Consider the following 24,226-nt stretch of genomic DNA (forward strand, 5'->3'; position numbering starts at 1 on the left):
TTTATATCTATCATACATTATTGTCCGATATTTTAATTAATATCAAAATCACTTAACTGTACAAAATCAACATATGAAATGTAACAAACTTTATCCTGTAAATCAAAATAAATTCTACAATTATCAACTTGGACTTCTTACGCATAATATAATTTTTTTTAATAAGAATATGACATTATTATGTTACTATTGTTTCTATATATCTGTGTGTGTTTGTGTAGGATATTATTGATAACTCTCATTTTTTCAATATGAAAAACATTTTCAACTTTCGTAATCACAATAAATAAAAGAAAAAAACTTCTAAAATAAAAATCCCACGAAAAAATCGTTCGACACCGTGCACGGAGCGCGGGCAAAAAACACTACTAGTAAATAAAAACTGAATAAATTAATATTTTATGTACCTAAAAAAGATATTTGTATGTAAATAAATTAAAAATTATTGACTTTATACTCCAAATATTATATTCGATTAATTTTTATACAGCAAAAATCTGGGGTGGTGAGCCTCAGTGTCACTTCCTGGTAAAAAATTGTCCAAAATATCACTTCTAGAAATAATAGACCAAAATATCATTTCAAAAATGTACATCGTGTAGGTTTAGGTTAAAAAAATAATTGATAAACCCTAAAATATTAAAAATTATTAAATTAAGTTACATTTTTAAATTTTAAAATTGTTTAATTTAAAATTTACATTTTTGGTTATTAGGGTTTAGGGCCTTTATCTAAAAGCCCTAAACTCTAGCTTAAATTAGGGTTTAATCTAAAGGCCCTAAACCCAAAAAAGATGTAACATTACCCTAAACCGTAAATGAGCCTAACATTTATTAATTTATTTTTTTAATATTCTTAAAATCCAAAAGGGGATTGGTGAATTCTAAATCTTAAAATTTGTTAAATTATGGTATAATTTTAAATTTTAAAAATATTAAATAATAAAAAATATTGAAAACTTAATATTAAGTTGTGTTTCCTGACTCTAAACAATACATCAAAAGAAACTCAAATTAAGAAGAAAAAAAACAAAAATACACAAAACTTACTGCAAGTAAGGTTTCCCCATTTAAAAAGTAAAAATAATTAACTAAATAATACATTGTATATCATTTTGTGAAGTGATAATTTGAATCGTAATTTTCAGAAATGATATTTTGGAGTATCGACCAAAATAACATTTCGATCCATTTCTTTAAAATCTGTTGCTAAGAACTGGAACACATTTTAAGCTTACAAATCCCAGTATAAACAATCTATTTAGACATGACAGAGCGCGCTTTGTGACATTCCCACCTTTTATATACACACACTCTGTATCCAAGAAAACACAGAAACGAATAAAGATTCAAGAAAATTTCAATGGAGAATTTACCCTGGGGATGTGTATTCAAACCAACCACCAGGCAAATATTCAAGTACTTAAACAACAAGGTCTGTGGTATAGAAGAAGCAAAAGTGAATCTTGAGTTGATTCCTGAACTTGATGTTTATCAATTCTGCCCTACTGATCTTCAAGGTATGTTTCACATATAATGTGTTCTTGATACATTGTTTTAACTTAAAAAGTAATTGGGTATCTTGATGCTTGGTTGGTGAACTAGTAATGGGAGTTGATGAGCTGAATGATCATGATCATGTATTGTGTTAATATAGAGCAACCTATATTACATTATCCTTTTTTTTGCTAAATCATATCACAATTCTTGATGTTCATTATATCCCAAAGTTCTGTTCTCGTTGATTATGATAATGGTAAAAGTATTTAGTGTGTCTTGATTCTTGGTTGGTGAACTAGTAATGGGACTTGATGGCTTGAATGATCATGATCGTATACTGTGCTAATGAAGAACAATCCATATAATCCTGTTTATTTATCTTGCGTGGTTATGTTAGTTGCAATTACAGTCACCATGATGTTCTCCGTGAACTTAATAAAAACTATATGTGTAGTGTTTTACTAACATGGAAATGTTTTGAAAATTCAAGGCATAAGCCCAAAAGGCTATACTTACTTCTTCACAAGGAGATCAACTAAGAAGGATTCAGTTAGTAGGAATGATCGCTTAACTAAGGACGGAAAAGGATACTGGTGTGCCTCAGGAAAGAAAAAAGGATACTGGTGTGCCTCAGGAAAGAAAAGAAAAGGCACTAAAATGCTGAAGCGCACACTAGTTTACTACTTTAAGGCTGCGAATGTGAAAGGTAGAGGACAGAAGACGAATTGGATAATGCACGAGTATGAATTCAAATCCGATGATGAAAAGGTTTGTTAATTTAAAAATAATCTATGAACTCGATTTCATGTTATACCATTCATAAAAAGAGTTTTATGCTTGAAAAACACAGTCACAGGCCAATGTGCATGAGAAGATTGTCTTGTGTGGAGTATATGACAGAAAGAAACATAATGAGGACACAGAGACAGAGACAGATGAAGAGGAGATCCAAGAGAGTCAACAGAAGAACACTGCTGCAAATGCCAAAGAAGAAACTGCCTGTGCAGATCTGATCAAAACAATTGATGAGTCGCACCAGAGTAGTGATCAGCATGAGAACACTGCTTCAACAGCAGAGAAGGAACTGGATTTGACACTGCGGCTGTGGCCTAAAGAGCAGATCGAATCAGCTGATGAAAAGGTTTGTAAATTTAAAAATCAATCTGTTAAGTCGATTTCATGTTATTCCTTTCAGAAGAGTTTTTATATGCTTGAATAACACGTCAACAGGCCAATGTGCATAAGAAGATTGTCTTGTGTGGATATAAGAGAAAGAAACAGATTGAAGAGACAGAGACGAATGAAGAGGAGATCCAAGAGAGTCAACAGAAGAACACTGCTGCAGAGAACAAAGAAGAAACTGCTTGTGCAGATTTGATCAAAACAATTGATGAATCATACCAGAGTAGTGATCAGCATGAGAACACTGCTTCAACAGAAGAGAAGGAACTGGATTTGACACTGCGGCTGTGGCCTGGTGAGCAGATCGAATCAGCTGATGAAAAGGTTTGTAAATTTAAAAATCAATTTATTAAGTCGCTTTCATGTTATTCCTTTCAGAAAAATTTTTATACTTGAAAAACACGTTAACAGGCCAATGTGCATGAGAAGATTGTCTTGTGTGGAAATAAGAGAAAGAAACAGATTGAAGAGACAGGGACGAATGAAGAGGAGATCCAAGAGAGTCAACAGAAGAACACTGCTTCAGAGAACAAAGAAGAAACTGCTTGTGCAGATTTGATCAAAACAATTGATGAATCACGCCAAAGTAGCGATCAGCATGAGAACACTGCTTCAATAGCAGAGAAGGAACTGGATTTGACATTGCGGCTGTGGCCTGGTGAGCAGATCGAATCAGCTGATGAAAAGGTTTGTAAATTTAAAAATCAGTTTATTAAGTCGATTTCATGTTATTCTTTTCAGAAAAGTTTTTATACTTGAAAAACACATGAACAGGCCAGTGTGCATGAGAAGATTGTCTTGTGTGGATATAAGAGAAAGAAACAGATTGAAGAGACAGAGACGAATGAAGAGGAGATCCAAGAGAGTCAACAGAAGAACACTGCTGCAGAGAACAAAGAAGAAACTGCCTGTGCAGATTTGATCAAAACAATTGATGAATCATACCAGAGTAGCGATCAGCATGAGAACACTACTTCAACAGCAGAGAAGGAAATGGATCTGACACTGCAGCTGTGGCCTGGTGAGCAGAAGTGACAGGTCAAGTGAGATAATCATTGCCAGGCTACATTGCTGACTTATAGATATAAGCATTTTCTGCAGGACTATGTGGTCAGATACTGTGTGGTTTAGGGTTTTTGATACTGTGAATTTTAGAGGAGATGACCAGACTCTGAAAATGGAAGATTATGAGAAACTATTAAGTTCCCTGGTTTGTTTAGATGAGAATACTGAAGCTCTGTTATTTGACATTTTCAACATGATAATTTCTTGCTAAATATGTATGTTCTATTAGAAGTCTATTACAAACTTTTAATTACTCATACACTCTTCATGGAGACTAAAACACTTGACCTCTTGCTAATGATTCTATTGATGGTTGTTTGCTATTGATTGATCCTATTCTAGTTTGCTATTTTAACTGGTCACCTATTTCTATATTCCTCTCATGTATGTCTCAATGATCTATAACTAGATGATAACTCTGTTGATTATATCTGTTCTAAAATTTGCAGTGAACAACGTAATTGGAAAATATTTGTGAGAAAACTAATTTAAAATGTAAATATAAATTTAGCAGATACCCTTCCGGCATGGTATTGTTGATAATAACATCCAACCTTTCATGAAGTACTATGCTGGTTCATCAAAGAATTCGGGTGTTCAATGCTTCAAATCCGAGCTACCCGCAAAATTTATGTCTGTGTATAAGGATTAATTTAAACCTATTAGATTATTAGCACCAAGGTTCTTGATTTCATGCCTCTCCATATTACTGGAAACCCACAGCATGTTGGAAAGATTATGAGCACTCTCTTGACTGTAAGGTTGGACAGTCGGGCCTTGCTTTATGAACTCTAAGAGCTATTCGCAGTATACACTATACAAGGCTAGCATCATTATGAAACGAGCGTACCATGATTAGATATCCTGATTCCCGAACACAACTTATGACAGGAGGCCAAGTATTTGTCTAGAGAAAGAGGATTTTTGATGACCATGGAAGTGACACAGTAATCCTGCACCAAGGAGAATGTAAAACATGATACTACATCATCTGTAAAACGTTAGGTATCCAGATAAGGGCAAGTTTCCGTGATAATTTTCCATTCATGATTTCACATTTAGCATAAATTAGCGGCATATTAAAAATCTCTAGGTGAGTCAACCTTGATTACAACTTCTTTATATTCAATTCTAGTTCCATCACATTTGTTTTATGGGCTAAATTACTGCTTAGGCTTTAAATTTTCAAATGTATAAAAATTTAGTAACTGCCGGTATGTTTAACATTTTAAATGTGACCCGGGAATTAGAAATTTAAAATGATTGCTCAAGGGTTCCGGTGCCTCCTAGCTTGCAGACTATACTATCTGTATACAACACACGGTGTAACTTTATGCGATGTCTTGCAAATTTGTAATCAGAAAAGCTGGCAAATCAAAACTAACCAAAATTCGTCAAACATCAACTCTAAGAACCACCAAAATCCTATAATACAATGGATCAAATCAACCTAACAACGCACAAATTTAGTTTACCTAGTAAATAATCTTTAAGTAGTTACAATAAATCGAAGGCCTTCAAAACTTACACTCAAGATTTGTCCCTGTTATCGATGATAGTCTATGAGAAACAGGTGGTTCTGACCATTGTGATGAAGTGCAATGGTTTATATGGTGTGTGTTGATCAGCTGATGAGTTTTCAGTTACTAGAGCATGTAACCGTCCAGGTTCTTCAATTCCACCAACTTCATCAAGGAAGGCAGAAGTTGGGATATCCTTCACAATCCACCTGATTATACAAATTTTTTAGGCATCAAGGGGTGAAATACCAGAAAGGCTGAGAAATTATAAGTATTGGGAGGAGCCACGTAACACTCCCGAGATTTTATTCTATAGGTATATAGATTGTCATTACCTTGTATGAAATTTAGGTAAAACTGGATGTGGAATGGTACATTGGGTGGTCCTGACAAGTGAGAGGTCGTATGGAATGAAACAAATTCTAGAAAGTTGGAAATATACCAGCAATCACCATATTATGTCTCACATTTAAGATTATGTAGTTGTAGAATGACTATGCTTAAACACAATTTGGGTATACCTCGTTCTCTTTTTCTTTTGTAATTGTAAGCGGAGACTAAGATGACTCTGACCTTTGTTTAAACATCCTTGTTATCATCTAAACTTTCAACTACCCAAAGGAATACTGGAGTATTGGATAATTCAAATATATCTTGAGCCCTACTAGCTATTTTCAATTTTCTCAGCTGTACTTCTTTGTTAAAAAATATATAAAAATGATAAATTAAAAGCAGCAAACCAAGCAAAGAACTTGTATGAATTCCTGCATAAAGCTCCTTGTAATATGCTAGTGAAGATATAATATGCATTTCTTAGCAAGGAATAAGACCAATGAAGTGCAGAGTCATTTCTATTGCACATCATAAAAGTTCACTATAATTAAAAAAAAAAATCGCAAGTCTTGGTTTGATTGCACAGTATCTACATAAAATACAAGCACAGTAGCAACGGTATATAATGCATTAAGCTTGAATGTTAATAGTGTTTAAAAATCTCCTAGTGCAAAAAACTGAAGTACCTAACATAATTTTTCCAGAATGAGAATACTTGCATGTTAACAGATCAATATTAAAGAATGAAGTTGACACAACCTTTATATCTTCTTCATTTCAATCTCTTCTAATTTCCTTTTTGTCTTTGTTCTGTCTCTTACGCGATATTTCTTCCTTCTCCTTCTTTGTTAGTGGTCGTCTCTTACACAATACAAACGTCGTTCTAGTAGAACAAGTGGCCTCCAACTCCACAAAAGGATCCAAAGTTTGTTCATTAAGCAAAACAAGATTCCCCACCAAATAATGTATTGCCTCCAGATCTTTTGGCATCATGCATTCCTTTAACTCTGATTTCCCGAGGTCGCACAAATAATATTTATCCGAGCTAGGGCCATCCCTTAGAACTCGCAGAGCATCATTCTTTACTACGTATTTACCATCATATGTGAAGCCTATTGGAAAAATGTTATCAGCTGCTGCCTGCAATCCAATGCTAGAAACCTTCTCCCATGTAAACGTGTTGGTTAGGACACCATTTTTCAACACCCACTTAACCAAATGCCCATCGTCACTAATTTCCATTAGTGCTATTGTTTCTCCACAAGCTTCAATAGTGAAAGATTGTGTAATTTGCCCCCGGATGGGATAAAAGTTTTCCGGGAACTTGACTTCTCTAAACCTCTCATCATGCAAATCAAAACATATGATTGCACCTACATATCTTACAAAATATGCAACGCCATTAACACACATAGACGACGGAGAATCAGACAGCCTACCAAAAGTTACACCGTCACGATCACAACTTATAATCTTCCAACTATTAGTTCTCAAGCTATAAACTCCAACACGATAGTTACCAGAACAACCAACTAACTTTATCAATTTATAATCATCATCAATATACCCAAGGCACATATTAGCAACTCCTTGAGGATCAAAAACTTCAACGGGGATCTCCGGAATAATTTTTGCTCTTCGAATTACGGGGTTCAACAAATATATGATACTATCACGACGTAAATTAAGATCCGACACACACAACAATCCATTACAGCTTCCATAAACCTGTATTCCGGAATTATGCTTACGGACGTTAATTCCAAATAGCTCTGCATGGTAGTAGTACTTTTTATCAGTTTTAAATCCTTTTCTTCTTACCAAGGAGTAAGAATCAAGGTGTGTATATAACGTATAAACATCTTTCTGTTCATTTGCTTTCGAAGATATGGTGGCTTTAATAAAAGGACTGCTACAAATTATTCGATACCATGATTTGCAAACGCACCTTATTCGTAAAAGAGATTTGATTTCTAGTCGTAAGAATATATGTACCAACAGATCTTGTGGTAAATATGTTCGTGATTCCTCCATGTTTTCAACTCTACAGGGTTACTCTAACTTGTTAATGAAGACCTACAGAACAGGATGTGTGGACTGGTGTAAGGTATCAGGTATTTATAACTATCGACACAGAGCGATCCGATATCGAATAGAGTTAGTAGTTTTTTTTTGCCAAATTTAAAGCAGATTCCATTAATGACCAGGTTCAAAAATAAATAGAGCTAAATAATTAGCCATTTTGTTTCCGGATTGCTAAACAAACTGAATACAAATATTCTCAAAATTAAAAATGAAGGTAATGGTTTCCCGGACAATCCCGCACGCATCTCCCCCGAAAACAGTAGCTTCACAATTGAAGCTCACATTAATTCGATTGATATTGCAATGTTCAGAGGACTTAGTTGCAACAACGGAGTTTAGAGGCCTCATATTATGAACAAATATTTTTTGTGAGAGATGGGCACATGTGATTTTCACCACCGTTCCAAACGCACTTCAACTATCTACCTGCCGGATATCAGCTATAGACCTGCCGAAAGTGTTGTTGATGCGAGATATCCAGATTTCCCAATACACCATCAAATTCATTTTCAACACAACCATTACATCGCACAAAGCGAGACACATCGCATAAAGCGAGACAATCAAACGCACAAATAATAACTTAAACAGAACAATATGAAAAAACCCAAAATTCAAAAATCTCGAAATAACACCAAATTGTAATATGTTGTTAGACCAGAGATTTTGAATCCAAAAACTGAATTTTATTATAAAATCCAAGCTCTTACCTTAGTAGATCTGAAAACTAAAGTGAAAAACTGTAATGAATTTTTCGAGTTTTGTAAAACAAATCTCGATTTTATTAAAGAAAAAGTGAATAAAAGAAGAAGATGAAGATGAATATGGAGATAGAGATGGGTAGAAAGGGGGAAAAAGAAGTTAGGGCGGTTAGGGTTAGGTGAAACTAGGGCGGCCGACTCTTATGCGAGAGAAAACCGGTTTAGGTTTGAGTTTTGTTTCTAATAGAGTTAGTAATTAAATATACATCACGTGCTAAACGGGCCCAATTAGGAATATGGGCCTAGCCCAAATTGACAGAAAGAAAAGAATGCTATAATAGTTAGGCTTCAGTTCACAAACGTATATTGAGTTCAGCTACTTTCATAAAATTATTAGTTTAACTGAATATAAATAAAAACCAACTGTTTTTTGACCCTATAAGTCTATAACAAACTTAATAACACATATAAATATACACACATATTGTGAGTTCAATGTAAACCTAATTCCGGAGATAGCAAAAATCTCAAAGGTCCCAACCTACTAACGTATTAATGCCTTTTGTTTTTTATGTATCAAAAATAATAAGCCATAATAATGCTACAAAGGCCGTAAGGCAAGTCGTTAGGATATTACAGAGGTGCAATTTAAAAAAGAAGAACGCAAGAGATCCTTGTAAGTGTTCCCAAAACAGTTCTCAAATACTAAATTGTCCTGATATTACTATATATTCTAGTATAAATATAACTAGTATATAACCCGTGCAATACACGTTTGTTTTTATCATATATATTATAAATTCTAATTTTGATTATACTTCTTAAAGAATATTAATTTTTTATAATTTTAATATGTTGCCGACAGGATTCGAACCTTATACCTCTTAAATATATATTATACTACAACAACTGGAATGGGGTATAATTTGGTATGCATTTTTTTGGTTGGTTTGGCTATCCCCATTTATGACTGTCAGATCTTTTTAATCAAGTGATCAGGACCGTTAGATTCAAATACTAAAAGAATATACATTACTCAAACCCTCAGGTTCAAACTCCGCCAACAACAAATATTTATATTATTATTTATACACTACTAAAACTCCTAGGTTCGAAATCCCCCAACAACAAATATTTATATGACTATTTATGCACTCCCCAATATTCAGGTTCGAATCTCGTCAACAACAAATATTTATATTATTATTTATAAATGTACTATTAAAGTAATGATCCAAAAAAATTATTATTATTTTAAATAATATAAAAATATTAATGAATATATGTGCATTGCACGGTTTGTAAGGCTAGTAACACTAATTCATAAGAATAAATCTAGTAGTCAACAACGATCGACAACCAAACTTTCAATATTTCGTCTTTAATATAATAGTATAGATAAGAATATAATATAAGTGTCCTATTTTAAATATAATACAATTGATAGGCAATTAATTTTAGGTGTACTATTTTAAACATAATATTAAATGTCATAATATAAGTGTCTTATTTTAAATATAATAGAATTGATATGCCACTAATTTTAGGGGTCTTGTTTTAAATATAATATTAAGTGTCATATTTCAAATATAGTAGAACGACCAACAACCAACAACCAAACTTTTAATGTTTCGTCTTTAATATAATAGTATAGATAGGTCTTCGTGCATTAATATAAACTAGTATAATAACCCGTGCGAGGCACGGGTCATTTTCTAGATTTTTTTATGCGTCATGTAATTATAATATTTTTAGTTGTTTTCTTATTTATAAATGTTGTACAATGTCTAACGTATATTAAATACAAGTTGATTTTTTATCAACATGTATTATTTTCATATAATACATTACCAAATTACACAACGTTTCTAATATAGCTCATTAAGCAAAAAATATATATTCTTGTTTGTGTTGTATAATTTGTATTTAATGAATGAATATAAACAGGATAGTCGATGTACGTTTAAAATGAAACGATTAAACTTACTCCGTAGAATGTCGTCACTATGTTTACAAAAAAAGCTAAAAATTAACATATATGTTCAATATAAAGTTGACCTAAAATTTTGAATTGTATTTTAATAAACTATATGTACTGTTCAGTTCACGACTAACTTACAATTAATTTACGCAATTTAAAAAGATAAAAAATGTATAACTGAAGTCAGAATGACTTGTCATCATAATATACATTAATGTAAAATTTACAATACTGTCAATATAAAAGTTGATTTTAATGAAAAATGTTACGTTTTGAAATTCAACGTATGTATGCATGAAAAAATATTATTTTTTTTATTTTCATTACTGTTAAAAAGGTAAGATTAAGTTATATGTGTATGTGTCAGCATGTAAATTATCATATGTTACATTTTTTAGTAAATTCTGATGGTTTCAATTATTTATATGCTAATATGATTTATGTACATTTATATTCATTATTAACATTTACTGAGACAATTGATTACTTAAATAACATGCATTTATAATTATTCAAAAATTCAAATTATGTAATAAATAAATTACAATAACTTATATATGGTATTCACATTATCACTGACAAACAATCCATAACTATTTTTTACGCAAGTACCAATCATGGTTGTAACATAAAATTAAAGTATAAATTGTAAAGATTTATTATTGATATTCATTATTTTTTTCAAGAACTCGAAGGAAAAATTGTAATCATATCGTTATTTAAACAGTTTTTAAGTTTCTTTAATTACGACTCTAATATTTCTTCATATAATAATTTGATAACATTGTATACTATTCTCCTAAAATTAAATATTTTTCAATTCGATAAAGTTTTATAAGTATCAGTTGAACTGGTTAATTCCTTCAAATTATTAAACAATATATATATATATATATATTTCCCTTTAAATAGTATAAAATGCATTGAATCAAGGAATTTTTGCATAAATACCGAAGTTGCAGAAAATATTTGCAAAATACGGATCAACCTCATATGCAACCACATATGCAACTGTTCAACCTCATATGCAACCACATATGCAACATTTGTCCGTATTTTTATAAATATTTTCATAAAAAATAGTATTTTGGTAAATTCCCTTTAACCAAATGCTACAATATAGTAAAGATATAACTTTTATTTGTATAGTTTAAAATATTAAAGTTATTTAAAATATTTGTACAATATTTTCTTAATCAATGAATATTGCTTATCTAAAAGAATTCTTTTTAAAAGGCTAGTTTTTTCAAGTGAAAAATAAAAAAAAATATATTTAATATATCATCGTAGTTTTAACAAATCTCGTGAGATCTTATATCAAATTTTGATATTTTTAAAACCGGGACAACTCCCAAAAATAATTACGCTACCAATGAATTTAGTAATTTTAATACAAATAATCAATTGACTTGATCCTATCAAGACCTCAAATACATTAATTTATATTAAGATATGCTATTAAAATATTTCACATTGTTGATAAGATATTCTCCGCGAGCTTGTAATTTAAATTTACTAAACGTAGAATGTGACGATGTTTTTCGGCCGAGTCATGTAGTCAAATTTTGAGTATTTTTTAAACAATAAGCCAAGTTTTGATTTCAAATTCGAAATAAACTAAAATGCATTGATGTATTATAATTCGAACTTATCTAAATATGTAATAATAATATAGATTATTTACATATAAGCGATTATATTTTTAATATTTTTTTAAAAAATTATATATGTGCATTTTAATTACTTTTTATAATAAAAAATATGTTAAAAAAATATAAGATATATTTTCAAACTAGAAAATGATTAATAAATAAGCTAATAATTCATTTATGTACTATGCCTAACTTTATATCTGGAATTAAGTTCTTTAAAATTAACTGTTCAAATATTCAATTAACGATCCATTTTTTTTGGAATTCAAGTAACTACCTTTAAAGTTAAATAAAATATTCATTTAGCACACTTACATATTATGTGTATGATAAAAAGCACATGTGACAATTGTTGGACAAACTTAGTATTTTAGACTAAGTTGTGAATCATTTTGAGACTCTATATGAGTGAGACACATTATGTGTTAGTAGTGTGTATTTATTGGAACGTATTCTCCTCTTCGAGGGGATTCCAACGCATATTTACACGCTCAAAATGAGTAAAAGGTGAATGAGAACTGATGTTCCAAAGTTTTACTGTTTAATATAAAAAGTGGTTTTGTACCACATCGAGAGTAACACAAACCTATTCCTTAGTTTTTCTTATAAATACCATGTACCACATCGAAAAGAAAAACAAGTCCTTTCAAGCCTTTCTTTATAAATAGAGTCTTAGGGCACCATTTTTATTAAGTCGAGAAAATAAGAGTCATCTCTTTCATTCTCGGTCTCTTTAGTCTTAAATTTTTCCAATATTCCGGTGATAGTTCTCGGGCTCAATTCAAGTTCACTGAGAGTATATTCGATCTATCGATTATACTAGTATCTCGTTTTATCTTGGGAAGCAGGTCGCTAAACACGGATGGTGCGGGGCGAAACTGCTTTAAGGAGACAGTTTTCTGGACTCGAGATTAAATCCAATCTTTGTTTGTTTTCTCAAACCCTTCTCCTAATTTAATTGTTAATTCTCATATGCTTATGTGATTTAAAAATTAACAATATTCTTGTGAAGTAGTTATATATTCAATATATATATAACAATGTCTTTATCGTACAAGATTGCTAACAATCTTAAAGCAGTTTTCTTCAATTTTCATACTTTCTTGTGAGTAGACGCAAAAGTTAATTTGATTGTTTAAATTGGATTTATTTATGGGTATATGAGTGACCATTATTTGCCTCATTAATTAAATTAAATTTAGTGCGTTAATTTCTTTGATCACTTGTTGCCATGTGCTTGAAATTAATATAAATTTGAATTTAAGTGGTGTTTTGTTTAAGCATAACAGGTACGAGGCAAAAGTAAGCACAAAGTTGTTGGATAATTGGTTTCTTATAAGGCTATTGATGCTTTAATGGTTATTGATTTATGATCAACTTACATTCAAGTGGACATATTTGGTGACATCTCTCTCGGGTTTATCATTATAAATTGGTAGAGTAAACCCAAATTTATAATTCGTCAATGTTTTCGCTATTAATGGATAGCTTATTATGTTTTGTTTAATTAGCACGGTAATTGATAATATATATGAGCTAGAGTTTCTTAATTCTGAATTGATTTCGGAATTATTAGTATACTGATACAAGAATCGTATATGCTATAGTTTACATGCGTGTTTGCAAGTTCATAACATGATATTGCTATGCAATTAAATGATATGGCTACATAAATGTGACCCTTCATGATGGAACTTGATTATTTGGTGATTAATTTTTTAATCATTGTTGAGTGATGATAAGACATCAATTATTATTGTTTAATCTTTAATAATGGAGTTATATCACAAACTTGTAATACTGGATAAATAGAGGTCTTACCGCATATCTATTTAATTGGAGAAAATAGATTACAAGCATGGTTGGTGACAATAAACGTGATGCAAACTATGTAGTTCTAAACATCTTATTTTAATAGATTTATTTGTTAACAAAATGCTTTTAGTCTATATGGAGGCTTTGGAAAGCAATTAAAGGAGGCATAAGTTGTTTTATTATGTAACGTGTCTCGTTAGTTAACATTAGTTTGACTGGAAAAATTTGTTCTAGTATTTTCACTTGTGCTGCACTGGATATAATGCAGTAATATGTTTGTTGTTAAATAATGTGACGAGTTGTGCAGCTGAAGTGAACCAGATTTACAATTGCTCAGGATTCTCCACATTAAAAAACCTGATGGGCCTGGAGTACAGGTTATGGGTCGGCACATAAATTATATTTTTCTGGTTGGATTTTTCCTCCAGTTAAATAGTAATTTCACGTGTTGGTGTCGGTCTGCTGCGGCAGTGACACACGATCCTATTATAGTGATCCATGTGATACTTAATACGGCGAATATTGATATCAGTATTTATGCTGAACTTCGGAGAGAATCCGAAAAGTTGTTAACCCTAACGCATCAGTTGATCAAGGATCACTGAATGTGGGTTTATTGAAGATTTATGTTTTTCCTTGGGCCTTTTCTGGTTGTACCAGTAGGTGAGCCAGAAATGTAGGTTCGTGTGAACCATGTAAATATTTTCAAGAAATTCGGTAATTGAATTTTTAATGATAAGAACCGCGGGAAGTTCTTTAAACATGATATTAAAATCTTATAGGTTTTAATGAATGACGTAAAACCTGCTCAGATGAGAGGTAGTGACACGATACGTGTTTACTGTGTGGTTTGATAGTAAAACATTTGTCACTTGTACTCGTAGTCGAGTCAATATTGAAGCTAAATAGAGAGATGTGTGCTCTATAAACTCAAGGGTAAATCCAACTTAATACAGATAATTAAGATGGTAGTGAATAAATTTGATGATGAATAATCACCAGGCAAATTCTGTTTGCAACGTGAATATTCATGAGGTCGTTGCACCTTACTCGCATTAAATAAATGGAGTAGATGCAGGCTTGAGTTGCGCTCTGAGAGAGATGCAAAATGATTGTGATCAGCTCAGACTATCACTGAATTTGAGGATATTAGTTACAAAGGGCTAATCGTTCCTTAAACATGATACCACAGAAGGAAATAATTAAATTTCCTATTAGTTTTGGAATGTTTTCTGACATTCTGTAAAATATTAAAATTGTGGGGGTATCTAAAATAGAAAATTATTGAATTTTCTATGAATAGTGGAATGTAATGAAATATTCTTGAAAATAATTGAAATGTGGGGGTATCTCGAAACTTGATACCAATACCTCTGTTGGTAGCATGAGATCCAAAATCAATTGAGATATTTTGGATGGATACATAGACAATGGTTGAGTCTAATAATATCCGATATATGAATCTAATTTTTTGAGATTTGTAAGAATACTATTACAGAGTTTAGGAATGCTTATGCGATAAGCTAGTAGATCCTAGTAGATCTGTAATTAAAAGTCATCTAAATGAACTTACGAGTTATTGGATGAATGTGAGGATGAACCTGCAGAGAGCAAAAAACTTGGATAATTGCTAGTCCCGAATGTCTTGATAATTTGCTTGAAGGTGAACTCGTAAATTTAATAGAAGCAATGCGCTTCTCGTATAATTCCTTGATAAGTGAATATATCAAGAGAAAATTTGACTATTACTGAGAGTCAATAAATCAAGATTTTCTAGCACGTGTACTAGAAAATGGATTGTGTATGTTATCTCTATGTCCTTTGTGGGGGAAAGGATGTTAAGAAATAGAGAGAGTGATTTTGTTTGACAGAATCTTGTTTAAAAAAATATATAGATCTTCTTACGAGATAGAAGCATTAGGACCCAAATGAATTTTCAAATTGGGAAAATATATGTGGGTCTGAAGGAAGTATAAGGCCAGACTGATAATAAAATATTACAGTCAAAAGTGATGACCTTATATAATTTATGAAATATTCTCGAGTTTTGAGAATAAGGTTCATTAAGATGATACTAAAATTATCGTATTGTGAAATTTAAAAGTGCATCAATGAACATTGAGATGGTCTTTCTAAATAAATATTTGGAGAAATATCTATTTACGTGAACCTGAGGGTTGCTCTAGATAAAGCAAGAGTAGAAAATATGTATTTTCGGTGATCATGTTGAGTGAAACAACATTGACACGAAATAATGGCATATTAAATTTGATATTGCTATGATAAGCAATGGCTTCAAATAAATGACATGGCTGCCATTATGAGGACGCTCAAAAATTGGTTGCTATGTGAATAAGGATTGCCAGTTTAAGGACGCTTAAACTCGGTAATGATGCAAACTGAAATTGCTGGTTTTTGGGACGCTAAAAGCTGGTAATATCAATAACAAGTGAAGCCTTAAGTAATAACTAGTAAAGTTATTTCATAAATGTGAAATATGTCAATATGAGATGTCAAACTGATTCAAAATCAGAGAATTGACAAGTGTACATGTGTTATTTATACATGATATGCAAGTCATAATTGAATGCATTTGAGTGATCTGATCATTACGAGAAGTAATGACAAGAGGATCATCTCTGAAAATCTTGATGAGATTGAAAAGTTTTGATTTGAAGATTACAATCTTCGTGACTTTAAAATTTTTAGATGATACATGTCATATGTTGGTGATGTGAATTTTGAAGAGATCAACGAAGCTAAAGTTGTCATAGCTAGAATGGATTTATATTTATCCAAGCGTAGATGAACAAGGATCTCTCAAGAAGGATTGCAAGTCTGTTGTACTTTTTAAAATTGTACAAAATTAGACATAGGCTACAAAGTTGGTAAACTGTGTAGATGCACGAGTACAATGGAAATTGGTCACTTGGAAGTGATTGCAATGAGATTTAAGGTGTATGATATGTGCTCGTGAGCTTGGACTGCAGTACGAAGGATATCTAATTGTACTATGTGAATATAGTATGTAAATTGGATATTTGACTTTAAGACCTTAAAAGTCATTCGAGAATACATTTCACACTTAGCATCCGTCTCATGGAAATCCTAAACTTAGCTCGATTCATGATGGAATACGAGTCTGGTGCATAAAATAAATGCAGTTAAAAGGCTGAATAACCACTTTGTAAGGATATTCCTAAATGACAAGGAAAATGTGTCTTAAATATGCATATATCGTGTAATCAATATATAAATTGGAAGATCACATTATTGTGTATGAAATGGTATGTCTCACATCTATGATGAGGACATAATACCATTAAACAACTATTCTCAACGAGAATTATCATGATTGACTATGTAAAGTCAAATGATAATGTTTGGATCCACTAACCAGATGGTTAAACTGAGCGAATCTGTTTAAGCCAGGGGAATCTAGTTAGACCGAGAGATAGTTGTCAAATCATCGAGAGGAATGAGCCTTGCATATTGCTTAACGGCGTCATGGTGGACACCCAACCTTGCTGACTAGAGATCCCAAGAACTTGGTTCAATGGGACAACTAAATCATGATGACCAAATCACTGTGGGGGTAACCCCTGGCCTATTTCTATGATGATGAAACAGTGAGACCCGTAAGGTACGAGGTTAAGCTTTATGCTTTTAATGATCTTTGACGAATACAAGGATTTCAAGTTTGAATACATAATATTCGGTTGAGTAAACGCGGGTTACTCTATAAGATAAAGATCACCTATATAAGAGAGAAGTATGGTCGCTTCAAAGGAGAATTGCGAGGCACAATTCTTTAGAAACTCTTGCAGAACCAGGATGATGTTCCAGGGCCAAAATGGACATAATCATGAGAACTGAATGAGTCAGGAAAGATATAGTGATGAGTATGTCATCGTTTACACAAACGGTCGAACAGTTCAAGGACATCGCGTCATACTGTCTACCAGTAAAGTCGATATACTTATTCGAGCGAAGGTTCAAGGAGCATTCTCTACCTATCGTATGCTATATCTGACCGCCGAAACTATCACCAAGTCAAGCTCCGCGTCTGTCTGTCTATGTGGTGCGTGCTGCTGGACCATCAATCTCATTTGTGGGGGATTGTTGGACAAACTTAGTATTTTAGACTAAGTTGTGAATCATTTTGATACTCTATATGAGTGAGACACATTATGTGTTAGTGGTGTGTATTTATTGGAACGTATTCTCCTCTTCGAGGGGATTCCAACGCATATTTACACGCTCAAAATGAGTAAAAGGTGAATGAGAACTGATGTTCCAAAGTTTTACCGTTTAATATGAAAAGTGGTTTTGTACCAAATCGAGAGTAGCACAAACCTATTCCTTAGTTTTTCTTATAAATACCATGTACCACATCGAAAAGAAAAACAAGTACTTTCAAGCCTCTCTTTATAAATAGAGTCTTAGGGCACCAGTTTTATTAAGTCGAGGAAATAAGAGTCATCTCTTTCATTCTCGGTCTCTTTAGTCTTAAATTTTTCCAATATTCCGGTGATAGTTCTCGGGCTCAGTTCAAGTTCGCTGAGATTATATTCGATCTATCGATTATACTAGTATCTCGTTTTATCCTGGGAAGCAGATTGGTAAACACGGATGGTGCGGGGCGAAAACGCTTTAAGGAGACAGTTTTCTGGACTCGAGATTAAATCCAATCTCTGTTTGTTTTCTCAAACCCTTCTGCTAATTTAATTGTTAATTCTCATATGCTTATGTGATTTAAAAATTAACAATGTTCTTGTGAAGTAGTTATATATTCAATATATATATATATATATATATAACAATGTCTTTATCGTACAAGATTGCTAACAAGAATATGGTGGAGTGATACGAGATTGTATATGTGAATGAAATAACTTTGGTTCGATTCCCACAAACCACATCTTTTATATAAATATTAAAAATATGGATATTTTAGTCTTTTTAATGAGACTTTTTAATCTTATCAAATTATCCCCTTATTCTCCTATTATATATAGAAGAGATCTCAAGAATAAAATAATGACATGTGTCTTTTGAGATCCTTTTTAAAATACGTAATATTGTTCTTTAAAAAAATAATAATAGTATTCTGTACACATATTCAATTATTTTCAAGATTAATAATATGTCATATTCATATATTTACCGTGACAATCATGTCAATTACGACCTTTACATGTTCGTATATACTTTTAAAACCCCATGTTTAAAATACAAGAAAAATAAGTTCTCAGGATATTGCCCGAATGAAATATTTAAGTGTAATTTTAATTTTGTTTTTGTTTTTGATAACTAACTTTTCTTTAACAAGATGAGAAGTGCATACATATATTATACGCGCATAAACTAAAACAAGTTGAGAAAGAATTTTCGGGAACTAATACATGAAAATAAGTAACTTTGAGCCAAGATATTTTGTAGAAGAAATATTTGAGTCCTTAAATTTAAATCCTTCATTCCCGACTCTCTAAAAACACACACTTGGAAGCTAAATTGAATGCTCGAGGACCACCATGAATGTGGCCATTGCATGATTGATATAGTGGTATAAATGAGGCCTAGATTCCCATATTATTGTGAAACTGAAAGTTAGATGAAAAATTGGTAAGGCGATTGTTTCAACATTTAAGTGCATTGGGGTTGGTCGATTATATTAACCTCTTTCACACGCTCTATTTATTATTATTATCCCTTCATTGTAGGGCAAATATTTGACATTGCCATTGCTTACTTCTCATTTATTTCACATCTGTTATTGTAGCTCAACTAGAATGTCTTAAAACTCTCCTAAAGTTTGATGTTCTTTTACCCCAATTGTGAGTGTCTTCTTAAAGGTTGACACTGCTTTGACAGTAAATTCAAAAGACATGCTAACACTTTTACAGAAACTTGCATGTAAAAAGCACTTAAAACTTGAGTATATAAGCTGCACTACTATACTCGAGGCATAATGTAAATACCCTTTACATTTTGTCTAAATAATTGGTAACTAAAGTAATTTAGCTAATGCAATGGATTTTCGAACAATTTGGCAATGGATTTTCAGACAGCCAGCACTACCTTCTTGGAGAACTACCGAAACCAAACAATGAGTTGGGAAACACATGATTTGATGTACTGGTGATGGTTACCAGCAGGGCCAGACTAAGCAAGCTGCCACTAGTGTGTGTTTGATTACATAGAGCATCCAGAACAAGAAGTATTCTGGGAGTTGGTAAATAACAGGATAAAAGAGCTGTACAACTACAAAGATGCTTAAAGAATCTTCTTACTCCAGAAATTTCCTAGAACAACACATTTGATGCTCTTTAGGCTTTAGCCAAAGAAGGAAAAGAACACTCAATGAAGAAGGAATAACTAATAATTAGGATAAAAAATGTTTATTCTCAGTGTAAAAGCCCCAGCTTTACATCTTTATGGTCCTCAAAGAATAAAGTACTCTAAAAAGATAAAAAGCCTCAGACTAAACAAATCAGGAATAAATTCCAGTGTAAGCATTCAATATCACAGAGCACATTTAAATGATAGAATCATACTGTTAAAATGGGGGCCAAAGTCCTGAACAGATGAGATAACATTGCAAGTATATTAATAACAAACACCACGCCAGATCTAACACAAAGAAAACATGGACTAGAAGGACACTGGTTTCAAACGCGATTAGCAGTTATAATGGTTCTGCTAATGACCCATACACTATAGCAAGAAAGATAGTAGAAAGCCATATATAGAACGATGGTGGTTCTATTTGAAGTTTCACCATGCTCCTCTGTAATCATGGAAGGCAAACAAAAAAATCATAACCTCCATTTGCTCCATCCGTTACTGGGAAAACCGAGCTCCAACTCCGTAGTTGGAATCTGCAGTGAGAGTATAAAGATTCGCCTAGGTATAGGAAGGACCTGTGAATAATTATGCTCTATGTACAGATCAATAGAGGACTAGGTCAACTAAGTTGATCAACCTAACTTCTATATGTATTTATGTGTAAGTCAATCAGTAACTACCTACCCATATAAACAAACTAATATAATCATGCTACCCTCGCACTAGACCTTAACCTTCCAGTTCATGTCATCGTCATGTGTGTTTTCTAGTGCTGCCACCTTTGCCCGATGAGCTGCAAGGCCTGTTGCACTCTTTTCCCTTCCCTCTTGAGGTAGCTCACGAGCTTCACTAACAGATCCGGATCGCAAGTCTGCTGGAGGGATGAAACAGTCCAAAGACAGGCCTGGCACGTTAAAGGCAACCTCTTCAATGGTCCAAGCTTCTTCCATCCTAGTTTTTGTATGACTCATTGCCATCTCTCCAAATCTGAATAGTGTCACCACAGAACGGCCTGAGTGAGCAATCATGATTCCTTCCACAGGCCGGTAATCGTCCATAAAAGAACTGATAGTAGTTTCCCAATAAACTGCATCGCCGCCACTAGATTGGATACGGGTAAGGTGAGAATCTTCCATGTGAACAAGCAATCCTGTCTTTTGACTGAAGTAGCCAAATAGAACATGCCTGATAATCTCTGCTGGACCTTCACTCCTGGCCTTTAATGTTTGAGGATCGGCACAAAGCTTAAGGATGAAGCATTCCTCCCCGTTGATTTTTTTCTCCCCAATACACCTTGAATCAGCAAACGTACTAGCCGTGGTTCTCGGATCAAGACCCTGCAAGCATAATAATATATAACTAAAACAAGGTCTAGAAAAAGGATATAAGTGCAGGATACACAAGCATTAGAACACGAATTTACCTGAAGGGCCCGACGCAAGGGTCTAACTGGACCTTTTGCAGTGTGTGCACCAAGCCAGGGAGTGTGCCTCCAAACAAGCTTCCCGTTGCAGCCAGCATGTACCTTGCTTCCCCCAACTGCAAGCTCCACATACCACATATCTGGATTCATCTGCCACAGAACAAAACCACCCAATTCAGCATCTCTTGTAGCATTTTTGTTCTTTGTCACTCTTGTGGCAGTTTCAAACTCCGAAGCTAACATCTTCACTTTTCCCATTGCATAAGCATTCTTTATAGAGTCCTGGACCTTCTGTCCTCCTGAAGCCGCAGTATATTGCTGCAATATGTACTGAGCAGACGATGTTTCCTGTAACATCATGACCCAAAATCAAAACCCAAATCACCTCCAACAGAAACATTCCACAAACAGTACATGATCAAGTTTAAACATAAACATGCACTAAATTTTATCATTCACAGAAATATATATTTACTGCTAGTCCTCCACTGATATTCCGTAATAGTAATACATAATGAAAACAAAAAGTTAAATTTTCCAACCTAACCCAACCAACAAGTCAAGCAAAGTAAAAACATAACATAATCCCAATCTAAACATGTGACTTCATGGATCCAATTTCTAAAGTCTTGAATCATAATAATACTAATTGTACATTAACAAAACAAGCAACAAAAGGACAAACATGATTCCTTCAACAAACACTTAAAGTCAAAGCTTGCACATTTTTTTAACACACCACACTCCCTAGTAAAACAAATCTACACTTCCATGTACCTCAACTACTGTCAAACACTAAACTCCCCAAGTCAGTGCTTTAGTCAAAAAGATTACAACTTAAACTCTATCACACACTTAAAATCATTTGTGTGTGTAATTATCCACAAATTTATACATTTCATAACCAAAAATTAACCAACTTGATAAAAAAACCAAAAATCATCCAAACACTTAAAACCCATCAAATATATCACACTAAACACATTATGCACATATAAACACACACAAATATATATATATATGTATAAAGATTAGAACTTTACAATGGGAGTGTCTTTGATGGAGAGATGAGGCAAAGGATCAGTAGTAGAAACATAAAGAGGAGCTAAAGGAGCACCCATAACACCAAGAAGCAATCTCAAATCAGACTTTTTATTAGTATTATTACTATTATTATTAAACCCATTTGAGCTAGCCATTGATGGAGCTCTAGAAAGCTGACCCATCATCCATTGACCCAACCCGACCCGTTTAGAATCCCCAATTTCACCTCCATTTGGATCCGGACCCTCAATTAACGGCGTCAATGTCCTCATACTTCCGGATCTTGATACAAAATTTTCTGGGTTTTCGAAATTATTGTCATGGGTGCGAGATTTTCGATGAAAAAGTAGACCCGACATTGTTGACCCGGCCCGACCCGGACTTTTGGCTCTTGACCGACCCGGTGATAGTCCACGTACCACTTCCTCTCTTAGTGCTGAGAAAAACCCTTGTTTTTTCTCCATCTATACAATGGGCTTTTTTAGTTAGGTATTGATATGAATATGAATACTAATTGTGTGTAAAGAGCTGGTAAAAAAGGTGTAACAGTGTTTTATTGTGTTACTGAAATTGCGGGGGGTTTTGTTGGTGTTGAGAGATTGTGTGAAAGAAAGGAAGTGAGGAACTGCACAATTTTCTGTAGATTATGAGAGAGAGAGGGAGAGAGAGTGAAGTAGCAGAGAGAGAGCTGTAAAACTGGTCAAGGAAATAGTGTGGAATTTTTATAGGAGAGAGAGAAAGAGACTTGTTTATTTTGAGAGAGAGAGAGAGAGACTTGCAGTTAAAGAGGTAGTGGGAGGAATGTGTTTATGGCACGCGCAACGGGGGCGTGGAGTGCTCATAACGGAGTTCTGCTTACGTTATATTATATACGTTACAAATACATTTCCAGCTTATATTTTCTAAGTTTACATATTGTTTTGATAAATAATTTTCTTATTAATTTGATTAAATTTTATATATTTTTTTAAAATGTATATATATTTTGGATACATATTTGTACTATAAAAATTACACAATGGTTTTTTAGTGCTAAATTAATTAATTTTTTATAAGATGAAATTAAATTTATCAAATAAAATAATTAAGTATAAGAAAACAATTATTTTCGCATAATCATCCACGTATAACATGAACATTTATTAATTAATATAGTTTTAACGTGATGATAGTACATTTGTAAAAATTTAAAATTGGTCATTCACGTAAGATTAAATTTTAACCCATTTTTTTAATTCTCTTAAATGTATGGACCATGTCTTACCTATATATATGTTGGCGGAGGAATCTGGTAACAACAAAGATTGAGGTTTCTCGCCGGAACTAAGATCTGTGACGGTGGTTCTTTTGCCGGAAACTTAAGCGGTGTGTGCTTGATTGTGGTTGTTTTAGGCTGAGATTGATCAGAATAAGTGGTGGCTCTTTTATCAGCTCTCAACTTCCTACCCTCTCAATGTGCCTACGTACCCTTTATATAGGGATCAAGCCTGACGTAGTTCTCATAGAACAAGAAGTCTCATAAGTTTAGACTTCTTACTCCCAAACCCAGTAGAAGCCCATCCGATATCCATCTTCCGC

The 24,226-nt window shown here is 33.0% G+C and overlaps 3 protein-coding genes across 3 annotated transcripts; 1 reads left to right on the forward strand and 2 right to left on the reverse strand.

Moving 5' to 3' along the window:
* The first annotated feature begins 1,175 nt into the window (after positions 1–1,175).
* LOC141720970 (uncharacterized) lies at positions 1,176–4,033 on the forward strand. The gene is made up of 6 exons (XM_074523687.1): positions 1,176–1,519; positions 1,990–2,267; positions 2,350–2,640; positions 2,730–3,005; positions 3,093–3,368; positions 3,456–4,033. Exons 1-6 carry the CDS (start codon positions 1,363–1,365, stop codon positions 3,714–3,716), a joined length of 1,539 nt encoding a protein of 512 aa, XP_074379788.1. The 5' UTR covers positions 1,176–1,362; the 3' UTR covers positions 3,717–4,033.
* A 289-nt stretch (positions 4,034–4,322) lies between these two features.
* LOC141707451 (F-box/kelch-repeat protein At3g23880-like) lies at positions 4,323–7,633 on the reverse strand. Its single transcript, XM_074510627.1, has 2 exons — positions 5,275–7,633; positions 4,323–4,699 (listed from the first exon to the last, which is right to left on the reverse strand). The coding sequence occupies exon 1, from the start codon at positions 7,631–7,633 to the stop codon at positions 6,377–6,379; it is 1,257 nt and encodes a 418-aa protein (XP_074366728.1). The 3' UTR covers positions 4,323–4,699; positions 5,275–6,376.
* A 12,566-nt stretch (positions 7,634–20,199) lies between these two features.
* Positions 20,200–23,427, reverse strand: LOC141667471 (uncharacterized). Its single transcript, XM_074473981.1, has 3 exons — positions 22,648–23,427; positions 21,605–21,952; positions 20,200–21,518 (listed from the first exon to the last, which is right to left on the reverse strand). Exons 1-3 carry the CDS (start codon positions 23,110–23,112, stop codon positions 20,904–20,906), a joined length of 1,428 nt encoding a protein of 475 aa, XP_074330082.1. The 5' UTR covers positions 23,113–23,427; the 3' UTR covers positions 20,200–20,903.
* Between the last annotated feature and the right edge of the window lie 799 nt (positions 23,428–24,226).

The sequence above is a fragment of the Apium graveolens genome, chromosome 1 (genome assembly GCF_009905375.1).
Source record: "Apium graveolens cultivar Ventura chromosome 1, ASM990537v1, whole genome shotgun sequence".
NCBI classification, from domain to species: domain Eukaryota; kingdom Viridiplantae; phylum Streptophyta; class Magnoliopsida; order Apiales; family Apiaceae; genus Apium; species Apium graveolens.

Coding starts and splice junctions, on each gene's coding strand:
- LOC141667471 (XM_074473981.1), bottom strand. CDS start 23,112: ATGGAGAAAAAACAAGGGTTTTTCTCAGCACTAAGAGAGGAAGTGGTA. Junction 21,953..22,647: donor CCATCAAAGACACTCCCATT/GTAAAGTTCTAA, acceptor ATGATGTTACAG/GAAACATCGTCTGCTCAGTA. Junction 21,519..21,604: donor CCTTGCGTCGGGCCCTTCAG/GTAAATTCGTGT, acceptor TTATGCTTGCAG/GGTCTTGATCCGAGAACCAC.
- LOC141707451 (XM_074510627.1), bottom strand. CDS start 7,633: ATGGAGGAATCACGAACATATTTACCACAAGATCTGTTGGTACATATA.
- LOC141720970 (XM_074523687.1), top strand. CDS start 1,363: ATGGAGAATTTACCCTGGGGATGTGTATTCAAACCAACCACCAGGCAA. Junction 3,006..3,092: donor TCGAATCAGCTGATGAAAAG/GTTTGTAAATTT, acceptor ACACGTTAACAG/GCCAATGTGCATGAGAAGAT. Junction 3,369..3,455: donor TCGAATCAGCTGATGAAAAG/GTTTGTAAATTT, acceptor ACACATGAACAG/GCCAGTGTGCATGAGAAGAT.